Source organism: Tachypleus tridentatus, chromosome 12 (genome assembly GCF_004210375.1).
Source record: "Tachypleus tridentatus isolate NWPU-2018 chromosome 12, ASM421037v1, whole genome shotgun sequence".
Lineage (NCBI taxonomy): Eukaryota > Metazoa > Arthropoda > Merostomata > Xiphosura > Limulidae > Tachypleus > Tachypleus tridentatus.
This window is the reverse complement of record NC_134836.1, coordinates 120,749,446-120,769,682: the sequence shown is the minus strand read 5'-3', so window position 1 is coordinate 120,769,682 and position 20,237 is coordinate 120,749,446. Positions and strand designations below refer to the sequence as shown.

Below are 20,237 nucleotides of genomic sequence, written 5' to 3'. Positions count from 1 at the left end.
CTAGGTGCTTTTTTTAATGCTGCTAGGCGCTTTTGAATGGTTAGTTTTAGGTATTTGTTATGACTCCTCTGGAACATTCAGTTACCTATTAATTACTACCTATTTAACAGCTGTTGCTAGATAATGTAATCTGATGTTTTTAAATTCATTTTACCTTAAGAACTCAGTTAGGTCATGGTAATAGTAGAAGTTGGACAGAAGATGGAAGAGCAAATAAAGCAATAGTAGAGGTGTTTGTTCTTAAGCCTAATCTTTGTTCCTCCATAATAGTTTCCAACAAGTTCTTGATTTAAGATGTTCTCTCTTCTTGGACATCTCATTAAAAATGTTCTCTCTCCATGGAGTTACACCCTCCTTGGACATCTCATTTAGGATGCTCTCTCTCTCTCTCTATGGAGTTACACCCTCCTTGGACATCTCATTTAGAATGCTCTCACTCTATGGAGTTACACCCTCCTTGGACATCTCATTTAGAATGCTCGCTCTCTATGGAGTTACACCCTCCTTGGACATCTCATTTAGAATGCTCGCTCTCTATGGAGTTACACCCTCCTTGGACATCTCATTTAGAATGCTCTCTCTCTATGGAGTTACACCCTCCTTGGACATCTCATTTAGGATGTTCTCTCTCCGTGGCCATCTAAACTAGGATGTTGTTACACCAAGGAGCTAATACTCCATGGTCATCTGAACTAGGATGTTCCACCCAGGAACTAATACTTCATGGTCATCTCATCAACTGGTTGCTATAAATCATCACTGCTGAGTTCTCACTGTGTAGCTGTATTTAAACTTCTTGTTAGCAGTTCAATACCACATTGTTGTATTTTGATTCAGTTAGTAGATCTTGGATAAATGGAATACAAAAAACTGTATGTTATAGTGAGAAAATAAACCAGATGTTGTGATGAATATTGGGCAAAACCAATTTATATATTCAACCATACAAGTTATATACTTATGTAATAAAAAACATTATGTACAAAGTCTACCTTAATTTTTATTTTATTTTTTTTAACAAATTTTCATCCAAGTACAGGACTTCCACAGACATTTTAAAAAATGAGGAGTAACTTACAGTGATGAATAAGTGCTATAGCCTTATATAATACTGCATTTGTTTGTATAACAAATACTTAAAAAAATTATTATAATTTTCACAGGATAAAATTTCTTATGAATATGGTTTGGTGGAATATTTTGTTCATTAGAAGTGAAGTGAACATAGATGCACATAAAGATTCTTTAGAAATATGTGAGATCAATACTTTGGAAAACGTCCTTTTTTCTTAATGTAAATAAAATCATATTAAATATATTTTAACAAAATAAAAATGAAACACATTGAATCCTTTCTGTTATAACTTTTGGTAAAACAAGAAAATCTATACTTTTAATAGCCTGTAGAATACTGAGGATAATAAATTTGGCTTTTATTCAGTTAGGGGTTTCGATTGATAAGAAACATATCCAGGATATCTAGATGAAATTTCTTTTATTTTGTCTCCTTGATATTCACTATTTATAATAAATATATATTTTTTTAAGATTTGTTGATTGGTGCCCATGAATCTGGACATGCCGTTCTACTTAGGTGAGGAGATTTGTAATCATAATCTTTTTAACTTTGGTATCAGGTTATTATTTTTAAAAGTCTAATAACAGTCCCATAGTGAACCAGCAGCAAGTTTCTGGACTTCCTAGGCTAAAATTTGAGGTGCAGATAAATGACCATTGTGTAGCTTTGTGATTTTAAAAACAAAACAAAAAGAGAAACCAACAGCAAATTGTCTTTTATATTCATTTATAAAAGTGAACTTAGCTTTATTTATGAATAACCATTATGTTCATCTGGAAAGTGTACTGTAATAAGGTTTTTGTAAATATGTCAATTTTAAAGAAATACAGCCTATTTGCCATCTGGTAATGCAAGGTTATGTACTCTTCTGATTGGTGTTCCTTCAAGATAATATTCATGTTTAGGAGCAATGGGTTGTATATGTGTATCTTCAACAGTTTCATTGTAAAGTATTCTAATTCCTCACAGCTGTTTGTGACAGTGACTTCTAACTTAGATGCAAAGTTTTGTAAGCTTGAACTATCACAGTTACCCTGAAATTGAGGTTTCTAATCTTATTTCAATCCACTTAAAGATGATTTGTACAAGTTTTAGCAATATTTGTTATATATATTAACCTATAAAGCATATTATGGTATTTTTTAGTGTACAAATTTATAAGTGAATGACTGATATGTAGTTCATTTAACCTCAAACTTATATTTGATTACTAGCAATGTGTTTTTCTTTTGCAGGACCAACCCAGTGGCACATATTGAATGTAATTTAAGTTTTAATAAGGATGTTATAGACAGAAATCATTTGGATTGCTCTTACAATGATGAACAATATTCATGTGTAGAATTGAACTATTGTATCCAGTACAATGGTCGTAACTTGCCAAAATCGCAAAGTAAGTGAAACCATTAAAAATGCTTGTTGTCTTTAACACAGAAAGTATCTTTGTGCAACTAAATTTTCATTGATGAATGTTTTTATGGCACTCTTCACAACCATGAAATTAAGTAGAATGAATTACTCTACCAGTAATTACTAAGAAGTAACTGATTACTTTATCAAATGTTGCATTTTCATTACACTTTTATCAAAATATATCTTGAAGTCTGTCATCCAAGTTCAATTTTTGAAGTGTATTGTACTTAAATACATAAAAAATATTGTGTAGCTAATATATAAAACATACTGTTCCTTGATGGATGAGCGATAAGTTCATGGTACTAAAAGCTGGGGTTTGATTTCCCTGCAGTGGACGAGGTAGCTAGCCCATTGTGGATTGGTACTAAAACAAACAAATCGAAAGCACTAGATAAAAAAAGTATATTTAATTATTTGATGTCAGAGTTTCTTCTTATTTTTGATGGATAATTAAATGAACTTAAGTGAGTTAAGAAAAATGATATTTAGTTACTTACCATCAATATTATAGTTTAAAGTGTCAGTAGGTAATATTAGTTATGCAACAGGATATGAGGGTGTATATATGTAGAGAGATGGGTGTTTCAGTTTAATTTCTTACAAAGTTAGCCTAACAGAAATGACAACTTGTTTTAGTAATGCTTTGCTTGTTTAAGAGATGAGCATGGTGGGCAAAACACAAATAGCCCTTTGTGTAGCTTCGTGCTTAACTACAGATAAACAATTAAGAGATGAGGACAACATTTCTCTTCACAAAAATGATTATGATAAAAAGTTAGTATAAAAATGTCAAAGGTCAAGAACGTTGTACGTTATTGGTCAAAACAGTTAAAGGGCAATTAGGATTCATAAACTTTTGCTATAGAACACCAAAAACCATTGTTGTAAAATAATGTCAATCACTTTTTAGTTCATTATTCTGTATATGGTCAATCATACAATCTGAAATGTGACTCACTTTCAACCTACGCTATATGTAGTGGTTTCAGTTGTCAGATTGAAGTGAACCGGAATGTTTAACATGCTCCAAAAGTGTTTGTGAATTATGGCTAGACCTTGAAAATGTTCTGATGTTTCCCTCCCACACTACAGTTACAATGATGTGGAACTTCATCATCTGCAATACAAATAACTCTGTCCAGTTTGACTTGTCACTACTGTAGGGTACCTATTTTGAGACTGAATCAGATGATCTTAGATGGAATTGGACTTCTTGTTGGGGCAAAGACAATTAGTAATACATTTCACAAGTGTTATCAGTATATTAGGCTCTCTGTAAATTGTGTTTTACCCACAGCAAGACACAGTACAGTAGAGGCAGGTACACTTGAAGTGTACCAGTGACACGTAGAACATTCGCACTGCAAACAGTTAATACTCTCTCAGAAAGAACTTACAGTCTGGTCCAATCTCATTTTTATATAAAAGTGTGCTGAGGATGTTGGAGAAGGAGTACATCTCATCTTTGGATAATGATATCTTAACACTTCATACTGTACAGATCATATCCTGAACACTTTCTGGATTTCAGTCTCATTGAATACAAGTGGGATGCTCTTGGAAGACAGATCTCATTCCATTATGTGTCTTTGGACGTTAGCTATGTCCTGAAAATATACTGAGTTGAACATAAGAATGTTATTAACGATTTTTAAACATGCTACGATGTTTTCAAGCTGTAGTAAACATATTTCTTGCTGAACATAAAATCTATACCAATCTCTAACAAACATTTATTCACAAGTGTATCTTGAATAGTTTGTTGTTTAGTTCAGTGTGTATGAAACGTAATAGTCTTTATTTATTAAAGTGTTAAGGACTTTATAAGGTAGGGGACTCATAAGTTTTATGTTTGACATGAAACAAGGAAGTAGAAACCATAATATGTATTTAGTTGTGTGTATTATGGACTAAGTAACCATGTGATAGTATTGTGTACTTAGTTTCATGTTAATAACAAACAAGTAAAATGTAATAATATTGTTTGTAGACATTTTTTATATCCAGAAGAGCAAATATCTTCGACATATGTGTGGTATTGTTAGAATAATTAATAAGTGCATTATTTTGCTCTGTGAAGGAGACCGTTGTCTATTTGTAAATAAAAACATCATTCGTTGTGACCATACACAACTAATAACGTATGACCAAATAGTCGTAAAAGTTCTTTTGTTGTTTGTCTGCTACTCTTAATTAAGACTGCTTATCGGTATTTACCATCAATATCATAGAATTTAAGAACTATTCAAGCAGAAGCTATTACATAATGAAGAATTGGTGTTATTTCAAAAATGTTTTGAATAATAAAATTATATTTTTTAGCATTGCAAGTGAAAATAACATCAGACGTTACACAGTCAGGAAAACCCTCTAGAGGTTTCTTTGTTCAAGATCAGCAAAGAAAACAAGATTTTATATTGGCTCTAAATTTACTTTATGATTCACCATACTGTGGAAGGGAAAACTTTTACATCAAGGTATAAAACGTATTCAGTAACCTTGTAAAAACCTATAATAGTTTCTACTTTTGTGTTAGGTCTATTTTTAAAAAAAAGTATAGATAAGTATAAGTAAGTTATTGTAACATTACTGTTTTTTAATATAGATATATATGTTTGTGTGTATGCTAAATGTTTTGTAACATTACAGTTTTTGAATATAGATATATATATTTGTGTGTATGCTAAATGTTTTGTAACATTACAGTTTTTGAATATAGATATATATGTTTGTGTGTATGCTAAATGTTTTGTAACATTGCAGGTTTTTAATATAGATATATATGTTTGTGTGTATGCTAAATGTTTTGTAACATTAGTTTTTTAATATAGATATATATGTTTGTGTGTATGCTAAATGTTTTGTAACATTACAGTTTTTTGAATATAGATATATATGTTTGTGTGTATGCTAAATGTTTTGTAACATTACAGTTTTTGAATATAGATATATATGTTTGTGTGTATGCTAAATGTTTTGTAACATTACTGTTTTTAATATATATATATATGTTTGTGTGTATGCTAAATGTTTTGTATCATTACAGGTTTTTAATATAGATATATATGTTTGTGTGTATGCTAAATGTTTTGTAACATTACAGTTTTTGAATATAGATATATATGTTTGTGTGTATGCTAAATGTTTTGTAACATTACTGTTTTTTTAATATATATATATATGTTTGTGTGTATGCTAAATGTTTTGTATCATTACAGGTTTTTAATATAGATATATATGTTTGTGTGTATGCTAAATGTTTTGTAACATTAGTTTTTTAATATAGAAATATATGTTTGTGTGTATGCTAAATGTTTTGTAACATTAGTTTTTTAATATAGAAATATATGTTTGTGTGTATGCTAAATGTTTTGTAACATTAGTTTTTTAATATAGAAATATATGTTTGTGTGTATGCTAAATGTTTTGTAACATTAGTTTTTAATATAGAAATATATGTTTGTGTGTATGCTAAATGTTTTGTAACATTAGTTTTTTAATATAGATATATATGTTTGTGTGTATGCTAAATGTTTTGTAACATTACAGGTTTTATATATAGATATATATGTTTGTGTGTATGCTAAATGTTTTGTAACATTACAGGTTTTTAATATATATATATATGTTTGTGTGTACGCTAAATGTTTTGTAACATTACAGTTTTTTAATATATATATATGTTTGTGTGTATGCTAAATGTTTTGTAACATTACTGTTTTTTAATATATATATATGTTTGTGTGTATGCTAAATGTTTTGTAACATTACTGTTTTTTAATATATATATATATGTTTGTGTGTATGCTAAATGTTTTGTAACATTACTGTTTTTTAATATATATATATATATGTTTGTGTGTATGCTAAATGTTTTGTAACATTACTGTTTTTTAATATAGATATATATGTTTGTGTGTATGCTAAATGTTTTGTAACATTACAGTTTTTTAATATAGATATATATGTTTGTGTGTATGCTAAATGTTTTGTTACATTACAGGTTTTTTAATATAGATATATATGTTTGTATGTATGCTAAATGTTTTGTAACATTACAGTTTTTAATATATATATATATATATATGTTTGTGTATATGCTAAATGTTTTGTAACATTACTGTTTTTAATATATATATGTTTGTGTGTATGCTAAATGTTTTGTTACATTAGTTTTTAATATAGATATATATATGTGTATTATATGTATACTAAATGTAGTAACATCAAACTCATTTTGTAATTCTATAGAAATCAAAACTGTTGTGATTTGTTTTACTGAGTGTTTTCAGCATGAAAATCTTTGTTTGTTTTATAAGAAAGTCACATTGCTATAAATTGTTCTCGATTTTAAGGTTATAATATTGTAAAATTATGATTGTTCCACCAGGGGACAGCATGTGGATCCATGTAAAAAAAAAAAATTGTTAAGTTGCCCTCTCTTCTCCCATCTGGTGAAATCACTTCTTATGATAAGATTTCTGTGGCTATCAAAACTGTACAAATATATTATTTCTTCACCTGAATTGTTAATTTTTAAATTTTCTTAAAGGTAAATAATCTGGAATTGATAAGTACATTTATTTTTTTTCATTTGTTTCTTCACGACAGAACTTTCAGTGTTGTAAACATATTTGTACTCAAGATATATTTGTAAATAGCCGATGTCAGCACGAATCGGATTGGTAAGTGGGAGTGTGAGGTAATGGTCATGTGAAAAATACAAATAATATTTTCTTTGTGATCAGTTTGAATAACTCTATAACCTCCGAAACTCGTACCTAGAGTTTCTTTAGTATTTCTGTATGTTGTATTTAGTGCTTACTCGTTCTAACAAAATATCTCTAAATCAAATGATGCAAGGTAAGAATGGACAGTTTATAATTCTGACATCAAACACATTATATCATGTTGAATGGCAGTCTCTGAGAGGTTTTGGCATGTGTACTTTGGCCAGTACTTGTGCACATTTTGACATGCGTACTTTGACCAGTACTTGTGCAGGTTTTGACATGTGTACTTTGACCAGATGTGGGTTTTGACATATGTACTCTGACCAGTACTTGTGCAGGTTTTGACATGTGTACTTTGGCCAGTACTTGTGCACGTTTTGACATATGTACTCTGACCAGTACTTGTGCAGGTTTTGACATGTGTACTTTGACCAGATGTGGGTTTTGACATGCGTACTTTGACCAGTACTCCTGCAGCTTTTGACATGTGTACTTGGACCAGTACTCATGCAGGTTTTGACATGTGTACTTGGACCAGTACTCATGCAGGTTTTGACATGTGTACTTGGACCAGTACTCATGCAGGTTTTGACATGTGTACTTTGGCCAGTACTTGTGCACGTTTTGACATGTGTACTTTGACCAGTACTCATGCAGGTTTTGACATGTGTACTTGGACCAGTACTCATGCAGGTTTTGACATGTGTACTTGGACCAGTACTCATGCATATATAATTAAAGATAGTAAAATATGTTTCTGTTGTGTTTGTATGTCAAGTATAATAAGAAAGGTTCAAAGTATTTTAAAGATTGTTAGCACTGTTGTTTTTTAAAGATTGTTAGCACTGTTGTTTTTTATAATTTTTTCTTTTGTAATGTACCTGATTTAACAACTAAGTAACAATTTTTTCAAAAAACACTATTTAAAGAAATATAGTTCCCAGTTATTAAAACAGTATTTAGCCATTTTCAAAGAAAAATGAGTATCACTGATGTTTGTATCCTCAACTACTTGAATAAACAGGAATATTAAAATTTCTTGTAATACTTTACCATAAAGTTATGAGTTGTGTTTTTCATGACTTCACACGTGTCATGTTTTCATTTTTCAGAACAATTTAAATGATCTTTCTCCTCTAACCTTCACCCTGTCATATGCTCTGTTGTCAGAACCATCTTCTGTCTTCTGTAAGAACTGCCCCATCGTGAATAAAGATCAGCCATCTGCTATGATGAAAAAAGTTTGTAATATATAATTTATTATTGTAATACTTTGTTGTAATTAATTCTAGTTTGTAGCTCTATAGTAGTACAGAGTTTTATCATTGTAATACTTTGTTGTAATTAATTCTAGTTTGTAGCTCTATAGTAGTACAGAGTTTTATCATTGTAATACTTTGTTGTAATTAATTCTAGTTTGTAGCTCTATAGTAGTACAGAGTTTTATAATTGTAATACTTTGTTGTAATTAATTCTAGTTTGTAGCTCTATAGTAGTACAGAGTTTTATCATTGTAATACTTTGTTGTAATTAATTCTAGTTTGTAGCTCTATAGTAGTACAGAGTTTTATTATTGTAATACTTTGTTGTAATTAATTCTAGTTTGTAGCTCTATAGTAGTACAGAGTTTTATCATTGTAATACTTTGTTGTAATTAATTCTAGTTTGTAGCTCTATAGTAGTACAGAGTTTTATCATTGTAATACTTTGTTGTAATTAATTCTAGTTTGTAGCTCTATAGTAGTACAGAGTTTTATAATTGTAATACTTTGTTGTAAGTAATTCTAGTTTGTACTCGATAGTAGTACAGAGTTTTATAACTGTAATACTTTGTTGTAATTAATTCTAGTTTGTAGCTCTATAGTAGTACAGAGTTTTATAATTGTAATACTTTGTTGTAATTAATTCTAGTTTGTAGCTCTATAGTAATACAGAGTTTTATAATTGTAATACTTTGTTGTGATTAATTCTAGTTTGTAGCTCTATAGTAGTACAGAGTTTTATAATTGTAATACTTTGTTGTAATTAATTCTAGTTTGTAGCTCTATAGTAGTACAGTTTTATTATTGTAATACTTTGTTGTAATTAATTCTAGTTTGTAGCTCTATAGCAATACAGTTTTATAATTGTAATACTTTGTTGTAATTAATTCTAGTTTGTAGCTCTATAGTAGTACAGAGTTTTATTATTGTAATACTTTGTTGTAATTAATTCTAGTTTGTAGCTCTATAGTAGTACAGTTTTATAATTGTAATACTTTGTTGTAATTAATTCTAGTTTGTAGCTCTATAGTAGTACAGCTTTATAATTGTAATACTTTGTTGTAATTAATTCTAGTTTGTAGCTCTATAGTAGTACAGAGTTTTATAATTGTAATACTTTGTTGTAATTAATTCTAGTTTGTAGCTCTATAGTAGTACAGTTTTATTATTGTAATACTTTGTTGTAATTAATTCTAGTTTGTGGCTCTGTAGTAGTACAGAGTTTTATAATTGTAATACTTTGTTGTAATTAATTCTAGTTTGTAGCTCTATAGTTGTACAGTTTTATAATTGTAATACTTTGTTGTAATTAATTCTAGTTTGTAGCTCTATAGTTGTACAGTTTTATTATTGTAATACTTTGTTGTAATTAATTCTAGTTTGTAGCTCTGTAGTAGTACAGAGTTTTATAATTGTAATACTTTGTTGTAATTAATTCTAGTTTGTACTCTATAGTAGTACAGAGTTTTATTATTGTAATACTTTGTTGTAATTAATTCTAGTTTGTACTCTATAGTAGTACAGAGTTTTATAATTGTAATACTTTGTTGTAATTAATTCTAGTTTGCAGCTCTATAGTAATACAGAGTTTTATAATTGTAATACTTCGTTGTAATTAATTCTAGCTCTGTAGTAGTACAGAGTTTTGAAAACAAAAGTTATGATTTTTTTCATGGCTGATTCAAAGAACAAATAGTGTAGTTTCATGACATTTTCTTCAAAATGGAACCAAGATGTATTTAGCATGGTTACAATGAGAAACTCAATGATTTACTTAACTATCAATAATATTTAGCTTATATAAGGTATAAATGTTAAAACAAACCATTAAGCATATATTGTATATATGTATATTATAACCATAAATTTTTAAGACACAAACAAAATACAGTGCATATTTTTGAAAAGGATCCTAGAGTACAAACTACAACATGGGATTATAAAATGTATCCTAGGTTTTGGAGGTGACTGCTGAAGTAGGACCCACTTTGCAGTGGGGATACACTGTCTATCAGTCTTAACCTCCAATTCGCTAGTCTCACATAGAAAATTAGAAATTAGGAAAGCAAGATGTGGGTGCTCAAGCCCACAATGTCCCACGTCTATATCACCCTTTACCACCTGCCGACAGTTGCAGGAAGGTGTCTGTTCTCCCAAGTTAAAATAAGAAAAATACAAATATAAAAAGATTGAAAAAAATATAAATATACACATACACACACACACATACTCTCTTTAATTTTCTAGAATATTTGTTAAAAACAGGGCAGTGTTTGAATCTTTTATTTTAGCTGCTTACTTGGTTCCAAAAATTCATAGATGATACATCATATAATCTGACTAATATTGTTCATATAAAATAGCATGAAAACCTGTTTCATTATCCAGCTGGGATGTGTAACCATTTGTCGCTTTTGGGATTCTCATCTTTTATGAGATCTTGCACCTTTCTTACCCAAAGAGGTGTAAAACTTATTGAAATTTTCCTGATGTCCCATGATGATTCGTGCTCCATTATCTTACAGTACAATTAAGTACAAGGGATATTTTATGTTGGAAATAATTAAATCTTCAATCAGAACACATCCTTATTATCTGAGTGTATGAATATTTTATGTTGGAAGGGGCTATGTAATAAATCACACTATCTACAGAATACCAAACAATATCAGTTCCGTGATGACGAGAAACCCACTTGTTGAGAAATTTATATGCAAAAACGGCTCGTTTGGGCTGAGAAAACACTTTACATAGAAGAGCGAACAACGTTTCGACCTTCTTCGGTCATCGTCAGGTTCACAAAGAAAGAGGTAACTGACCGGAAGCTGACCACATGTTTGAAAGGGGTTGTGTAACTTACTTATACAACAACTTAAACCCAAAATAAACCAATATAAAGGAACGCCTTTATACCTATATTAATATAATAAATAAAATTATATATTCAAACATCTAATACCGCCCTCTACATTTCGACACACAGTTACACAACCCCTTTCAAACATGTGGTCAGCTTCCGGTCAGTTACCTCTTTCTTTGTGAACCTGACGATGACCGAAGAAGGTCGAAACGTTGTTCGCTCTTCTATGTAAAGTGTTTTCTCAGCCCAAACGAGCCGTTTTGCATATAAATATCAGTTCCGATATGTACCATTCCATGTCACTTGCATATTTAACTCTCTATATAATGTACATAGCACTTACATGAATATGATATTTGTTGCCACAGGTTTATTTAGGAATAGCTTCTATTACATAAGGCAACCTTTCATTACTGAGTGAATATTATAGAAACATATTAACAAAGTACACATATGCTGCATCTTAGCTGGTTAAAAATATGTTACCTATTAATTAATGTAATTTTTTTTTCCTTTTCCAACTATTATACAATGTCTCTTTGATAGGAAGCTAACACATCTTAGATGTTAAATGTAAATACACATGTATAAATGTATTTAAAAAAACCATGTAATATCATATTATTTTAAATATAAAGAAACAATAGACACAATCCACTGGTATCACCAGATTCACTGAAAGTAAGATGGACGTACAAAATATGATATCTTAAAGTAGCTATTCTTTAATATAACAAGCATTTGTTCTGTGTCAATGTACACAATAGCTTGGTCCCAATTACCATTAAGAAATGATGTGATTAGACAACAATATAAGTGTTTTGATATGTATATAAATAAATTATTTCTAAAATTTGGGTATATAAAATATTGATTCTGGCAAATAAATCTTTAAAATAATTATAAATTAATGTCTTTCTTGGAATTTTCTCAGTGATTACTAATCTGATGAAAAGTAAAACGTTTTTCCCAATAAATTAAAAATGTAGACTTCTTGTTTGTTGCTCAATTTGTTTTACTAATATATAACGTGTGGGTTCGAATCGCTATCGCACCAAACATGCTCGCCCTTTCAGCCGTGGGGGCGTTATAATGTGACAATCAATTCCACTATTCGTTGGTAAAAGAGTAGCCCAAGAGTTGGCAGTGAGTGGTGATGACTAGCTGCCTTCCTTCTAGTCTTACACTGCTAAATTAGGGACGACTAGTGCAGATAGACCTTGAGTAGCTTTGCGTGAAATTCAAAACAAACAAACAAACAAACTAACATATAATAGGAACAAATAAAAAAGAGCAGAAAAGCTTTCAAAATTCTAAAAATAGTGTTTATATGTAGGGTGTTATAGTATTTTAAAGATGTTATAATCCAAAATTATTTGTGAGTTTTGATATTAAATTTTTATCTGATAATAAAAAAGTTGCATGTGATAGAAACTTTCAAATTAGTCCTAAAATTACTTGTACAAATATGAAGATACTTCTTTATTAAATACACCTTACAACCATTTATCTCTGTATTTTCTACCATATGAGATTTTTTATTATTCTTATTTATATCTAATTCTGTTATTAGTGAAGATGTGTAGGTAGTTTTGGGCAATTTCGTTAAACTTATAAATAATGTGTACTTTGTGTTTGTTGTTTGTTTGAAGTAAGACAATGGGCTATCTGTACTCTACCCTCCATGGGTATCGAAACTCAAATTTTAGTGTTTTAAGTCTACAGATATACTACTGTGCTACTGGGAAACTTCTAGACAACCTGTATCAGTGGTTCCCAAATAGTGTGCTGCAAAACTATTCTAATGGTGCCATGAAATTTTATAAAAATATCCCCACAATTAGTGTATTTCATGTTTTTAATCAGAAAAACTGTACTCTTTGAGTGCAGGGTCAGACAAGTGTGCCTCAAAGTTAACATTGTTTTCCTGATGTGACGTGAGCACAAAAGGTTTGGGACACACTGATCTAGATAATGTGGCCCTTCAGTGGCACAGTGGTATGTCTGTGAACCTACACCCCTAGAAACTGGGTTTCAATACCCATGGTGGGCAGAGTACAGATACCCATTGTGTAGCTTTGTGCTAACTACAAATAAATAATGTGTAATTTATGTTTGTGATCATAGTGCTGAAAAATATATGAACACAAAATGTATATATATGTTATAATATGTTTTTTATTATCCTTCCTTTTTAGATAAAATTTTATATTTCTTGTGGAAAAGAGGAATGCGTCTCTGATTTAAAGGTCTCTGCAAACATTTTAAACTATAAGTATGTATATATTTGAAATTATTTCAACTTCAATTTTATTACACTATTTTAAGTGTTTCAATATCTTTCAATTGCCTAGTGACTTAAAAAAGACGAATAGCTATTTTGTAGCTTGGGGTGTATGTGAGGTTTAAAAAATACAACCGTGTTAGTCAGTTATGCATACACTTTTATTTGTGTCACAGCTTTGCTTCTCAGTAGCTGTTGTTGATAAGAATAATAAATCAAGTTATATCAGTTTTATCTTCCTGTACTTTAATTATTTTAAGAACAAGATCTCACGAACTTGTGTTTCTTTCTTTTTTGTAACTGAAATAAATTTCTATTGAGTTTCTATATAAATCATGTAAGTTAAGGAATATAAAAGTAGATATTTGTGAATATAATGCAGATAGAAGAGATGGCTTGGAATAAATAGAAGAATCTTATGAGTTCTTTAGATTAACTGTGACAAATTTGAGAACAACCAGTAAAAACTGTTTATCCTTAAGCAAAGAAAAAATTATTAAAATAGATGAAATTACAAAATGTAAGTCACTTTCTCAAAAAGAAAAATTATTACACTTTGTTTCTTAAATTTGATGTCCACATTTTTTTTTTAATAGAGAGGGAGAAACCTTAGTTATTGGTCAGAATACTAGTTTGACTCTAGAAATTCAAGTAACCAATCAAATCAATCCAGCACATGATGCAAAAGCATTTATCAAAATACCACCAGATGTCGCTGTAATGAACCAAGACAGATGTTACATTATTACTGGGAACAGTGATAACACTTTACAGTGCGATATTGGAAATCCCTTAAACATCAATGATATTGTAAGTACAACATTATGATTTTCTGAAATTGAAACTAAGACAACTGAATAGCTGTAAAGTATTTTGAGGAGAATTATTCAGAACAAAGATAGGGAACTACTTATTGATATATAATAAAGAACTTTAGTTGGAAACCATTTATCGACTACAAAACTCAGTAATAATATCTATTTAGGAAATAATCATCATCTTTGGGAACATTAATTGTTTTAACGTTTTTGTGATCTTTAAAAAAACTAATAACTATATGTAATTAACAAATTGAAGCAATAAACGTCTTATTGCATATTTTTGAAGAAAAGTTTGGAAACGTGAGATTCTGAGTTGAGTAGAGCATTAGGTGATGATCTGAGGGGTTGTGACCTGATAAGTAGAAATAAGGTGTCTTGTAGGAAGTAAAAGTTTCTTTACTGATGTTACCAGTAGCTTTTCGGCTGTGTAGTGTTCTAATAATTCCCCACCTTTTGCTGTTTTAAGTTGCATCATACAGTACTTTGTGTTTAATAGTATCCTTCCTTCTGAATGTTCATGAAGACCTTCCATGGTTATTTTTTTTGCCTAAGTAGTGCACAGGCAGTAGATATCCTGCCAATGTGGTTATGGCATATTTGATACAGGGACTTCTCATTCAAGCTTGTTGACTTTCTTACCCAAGACTTAGCATGTTCATTCAGGTAAGGGTCTTACCATGCACTTCCTTTCCTCTCTGCCATCCTTCTGGAGACCAACTACTCTGATGCAGTACTGTCTCCAAGTCAGATGCAAATATTAATTTCTTGGACCTGTCTATGCATTCATTGTTTTCACCGTGTTTTATGGTTTCCATTTTGCTGTGCTGCCTGTAAGAAGCCTAAATTATCCACCACTCTTTTGCAGAATATTGTTGATAAACCAGTGAAGGTTCAAACAGCTCTCTTACTGTCTGTGGCTTATGAACCACTTATGGCTATGATAACAAGTGACAAGCTTTTTTCTGTTTCATCCTCTGCCCAGTCTCTACATCTTCAGTCCAGGCTGATTGCCACTGGTCTAGGATGCTCCAGATTCTAACTCCACATGGAAATATCCAAGCTCTAGTTGTGACCATTCATTGGTGGCTATGTAACACATATCTACTAGTGATTGTCTCTTGGGGCATCTCTTTGGCAGTTCACTGTTTGGTTGGTTTCTGCATGGTCATTATGGAGCTAGCATGTCCAAGTTGAAAAGTGCAGTAATTCTTTTATGGAATGCATGGCCTTTACACAGAAAAGCCCTTGTGAAGATGTTTGGTGCTATGCAATGCTACTGAAACATAGGAAGTGTAACTAGGCCCTGATGGGGGGTAAGTAGATTCTCTGACACATCTTAAATAAACAAGCATTTTATGTCTTTCAAACCCATATGACTGAAATACTGTGTTAACTCAGTAGAAGTGTTCTTCCTGCCCTTTGAGACATTTAGAAAGGGTAAATGTGTCCTACTTATCCTTTGAGACATTTAGAAAGGGTAAATGTGTCCTACTTATCCTTTGAGACATTTAGAAAGGGTAAATGTCTCCTACTTATCCTTTGAGACATTTAGAAAGGGTAAATGTCTCCTACTTATCCTTTGAGATATTTAGAAAAGGTAAATGTCTCCTACTTATCCTTTGAGACATTTAGAAAGGGTAAATGTATCCTACTTATCCTTTGAGACATATAGAAAGGGTAAATGTCTCCTACTTATCCTTTGAGACATTTAGAAAGGGTAAATGTCTCCTACTTATCCTTTGAGATATTTAGAAAAGATAAATGTCTCCTACTTATCCTTTGAGACTTTTAGAAAGGGTAAATGTCTCCTACTTATCCTCTGAGACATTTAGAAAAAGTTAATTTTTCCTACTTATCCATTGAGACATTTAGAAAAGGTAAATGTGTCCTACTTATCCTTTGAGATATTTATTTAGAAAGGGTAATAGTGTCCTGTTTATTATTTGAGACATAATGAGTGTATTTTGCTTATCCTTTGAAAGGCATGCTTATAATATGTGTGTGAATCTAATGATATCTTGAACTAACATTAATATTATTTCACACAAAAGCCATGTAGGTAACTATCATCAAGTGTGTGTGTGTTATAAATTATTATTTTAAACAACCAAAATACAAATTCTGTTTTGAATCTAAAATATCATAGAACAAACTGAGAGTTTTGCACAAGGTAACATAATTCTCCTTCCTCAGTTAAATTAGATTGTTGCACATGATAAAACCATTCTGGTTCCCAAGATAAACTGGTTTAACTTGAACATTAAAAGCTTAAAAGATTAAATGTGTTACATTTGAAGTTTCTCTTAATCAAACATTTTGGAGTTTTTCTTGTTCTAATATTATATAGGAGCTAGTTCTACCATTCATTAAGAATGGGCTGCTTTTTACTTGCTTTTTAAAACATCAAGGTAACTGATAATTCATTAATATCTACTTGATAATACTAAGTTTAGTGGCATTCTACTTTCTAAAATAAGTTTTACTGAGTTCATTTGTTAAGTAAAAGGTCTAATTTCTTTACGTTTGTGCATGTTATGATTTGTATTTTCAAGATGGCTGGTATGGGTATTAAAACTTTAATTAAAATAAAGTACAGAATAGCGTTTTGACCTTCTTAGGTCATCTTCAGATAAGCAAAGTCAACTAAAGTTGTAGTATCCATACCAGCCATATTGAGAATACATTTTTTACTTCAAGTGGGTTTCTCATCATCGTGAAAGTTATGACCTATCTATCACATACTTTCAAGATTCTTATTCAGAGTTAAGGAACGAAATCAGTCAAAAGTATCTGAACTTTTAGATATAGAATTTAAATGTGTAATTTTCTCCTTGTTTCAGGTTAAATTTCAAGTAAAATTGGACACTTCAAAGTTGACGGGAAAGTCGAAAGAGATTAAGATTGATATCAATGTCATTTCTCAGAGCAAAGAACAACATCTATTGGACAACAGTGTCAGTGTCATTGTGTCCTTCATTGCTAAAACCCACATCAGTATTACAGGGTATGATGTTTGTTTCCTTGTTTCTCTTAAGCCTAATTAATATTAATGATATGAAGGACAGAATTACTATGTTAGGCCACCATTGCTTTTACTAATAAAGCAGCGAACAACGTTTTGACCTTCTTAGGTCATCTTCAGGTTAACCTCTATTAGTAAACGTGTTAATACCCACACCAGCCATCCTGAGATACATTTTTACTTCAAGTGGGTCATCACGCACCATTGTTTTCATTCTCTTGTATTGTGTTAGATAAAAAAGCTGGTAAGTACAAAACCTTATGAAAATATGACATGAACAAATTTCATGTCAGAAAACTTCTTACATGTAATTTCAAATTAATTGCACTTATAGATGAAAACACATTGATTGCACAAGTAGGTGAATAATAGGAAAATTTTTTAACATGATACATTTTTTTGTATAAAAACATTTAAAAAGCTTTTACCTTTACTATATTGTAGAATTATGATGTTTCAATCTTTAAAATACTGAACTTGTTAATAGGTTCACAGAGAGAACAAATATTATATGGGCCAGGACAACCAGGTGTACTTCCTTTGGAACAAGGTTATATGGTAAGTTTTGTTTCTTTGGTTGATAACGTTAAGACTAAACTCCTAATGTTAGTTTATTCAATATAAAATAAATACACACTTGGTAACCTATCCTACCTTAATAAAGTGTGACAGCTTTAACATAAACCATTCCTTATCACAGGTGATATAACATTGTACACTTTCAAAATATACCATAAGCACCCATAATATCTTTTATTACAAAACAACAGCAGTACAGTTACCATATTTTGAAACATTAGAAGAAAAGCAAGTGCTAGAAAATTACTGTTTTATATGAAATTCAGATATTTTATTGTAGAATGTTTTTACAGTTTTTAAAATTGGCAATATATAGTTAAGTTTGTTCTAAATAAACATTTAATCTGAAGTATGTGCAGACGAAGACCTTGTAAAGCTCTCATAAAACAAGTTGCAAAAACAATTTATATATCAATTTTTTTAAATATTATTTTACAGAAATGTTTAGTGTATTTATTATTTTATGTGAACAAAATAAAACATCTTTAAGCTATTAGACTTTTAAACTCTTTGTGCGTGTGTATATACGTGTGTGTGTGTATATAGAGAGAGAAAGAGAAGGGTAGATATTATACAAAGGGAATTTTAATTTCAAGACAAAAATCAATGAGTGACAATAGGTTTTGAAAGAATTTTTTAACACCAAAATATTGGTTTATTTTATGCACTAATTTCATGGCATTAATAACATTTATCAGTTGCAATAAGTGGACTTTCATGCATGTATTTCCTGTTAGCACCTTCCTTCAGTGTACAGGTTTTAAATACAACACAGTACTGTTTCCAGTGAAGATGACAGAATGTACAGCAATTAAGTTACGAAAGATTTGGAAACACACACAAAATCTAATGACCACTGTCATAATGTCCACTATCATTTCTGTATAATTAAAAAATGAAATAAAATAAAATAAAAACATGAAAATATTTGTTTTTAAAGTAAAGCTATATTCCAGGTGGGTTAAGGCGTTCGACTCATAACCTGAGTGTTGCGGGTTCAAATCCCCTTCACACCAAACATGCTCGTCCTTTCAGCTGTGAGGGCATGATAAAGTGATGGTCAATCCCATTGGTAAAAGAGTAGCCCAAGAGTTGGCAGTGGGTGGTCTTACACCACTAAATTAGGGACGGCTAGTGCAGATAGCTCTCGTGTAGCTTCGTGCAAAAGTAAAACAAAATAACGCCATATTGGACCATTTGATGTGTTCACAGTGAGGAATCAAATCCCAGATGTTAAGATTCCCACCAGAGGAAAAATATGATAAATATTTTGTTACTGCAATGAAAGAAGATTTGGCATACATCCACTTTATAAAAATAAATATACAGGGGTTATGTATTTCGTCAAGTAATACGGTAAATTAAGTAAGTTTCTTTAAAAAGGTGTTCCATAAAGATATATTTACATTTAGAATTATGTTATACGATTTGTTTTCTGTTCCAGGTCTCAAAGATTTCACCGAGTCCAATCAGTGTTGTCACCCTTATTATATCTGTTCCATCATCAGTTGGTAGAAATACTCAACAATTGGTTAATGTCCATCAAGTTGAGGTAACAAAAAATCTCCCTGACAAAAAACAACCCATTTTTAAAATAAATTCACGTGCACTTTGGTCTGATACTTATACAAATATCTGAATCAAATATTGAACTAAAGTATCATTATTAATAGTGGTGAGATCTTTACAGAACAGTCAATTCTATTTTTCTAAGTAACTGTGCCTATCTCTAGTTATGTTTAATTTGAAACACAGGTATATGAAAAATGCATTGAAGGTACACTATTTCTATCTAGATCGATCATCTTACCTACAACTCCTGTACTTTGTTAGTTTTGTCTAATTTCCATCTCTCAATTTCATTGCTGATTTTCCTTGTCTTTAGGTTGGAGATGGCTCAAATACCTATGTATCGGGTAGCTGTAACATACGCACAGTAGATGAACTTGATGAGACTGGTACAGATGTTGATGATACAGATTGGGAACATATATTGGTAAGTTAGTAGCTAACAAACAGACTTGGAACATATATTGGTAAGTTAGTAGCTAACAAACAGATTTGGAACATATATTGGTAAGTTAGTAACTAACAAACAGATTTGGAACATATATTGGTAAGTTAGTAGCTAACAAACAGATTTGGAACATATATTGGTAAGTTAGTAGCTAACAAACAGATT

At 30.6% G+C, this 20,237-nt stretch overlaps 1 protein-coding gene across 2 annotated transcripts in view; it reads left to right on the top strand.

Moving 5' to 3' along the window:
* Positions 1-20,237, top strand: part of LOC143234527 (integrin alpha-9-like) — a 55,995-nt gene that overhangs the window by 31,909 nt on the left and 3,849 nt on the right. For both annotated transcript variants that reach the window (XM_076471946.1, XM_076471947.1), the window contains exons 14-23: positions 1,549-1,594; positions 2,314-2,471; positions 4,817-4,971; positions 8,340-8,468; positions 13,548-13,624; positions 14,230-14,443; positions 17,295-17,458; positions 17,964-18,034; positions 19,500-19,607; positions 19,941-20,051. In XM_076471946.1, coding sequence (XP_076328061.1) covers positions 1,549-1,594; positions 2,314-2,471; positions 4,817-4,971; positions 8,340-8,468; positions 13,548-13,624; positions 14,230-14,443; positions 17,295-17,458; positions 17,964-18,034; positions 19,500-19,570 — 1,085 coding nt within the window. In that variant the 3' untranslated portion in view covers positions 19,571-19,607; positions 19,941-20,051. The remainder of the gene's footprint in view (positions 1-1,548; positions 1,595-2,313; positions 2,472-4,816; positions 4,972-8,339; positions 8,469-13,547; positions 13,625-14,229; positions 14,444-17,294; positions 17,459-17,963; positions 18,035-19,499; positions 19,608-19,940; positions 20,052-20,237) is intronic.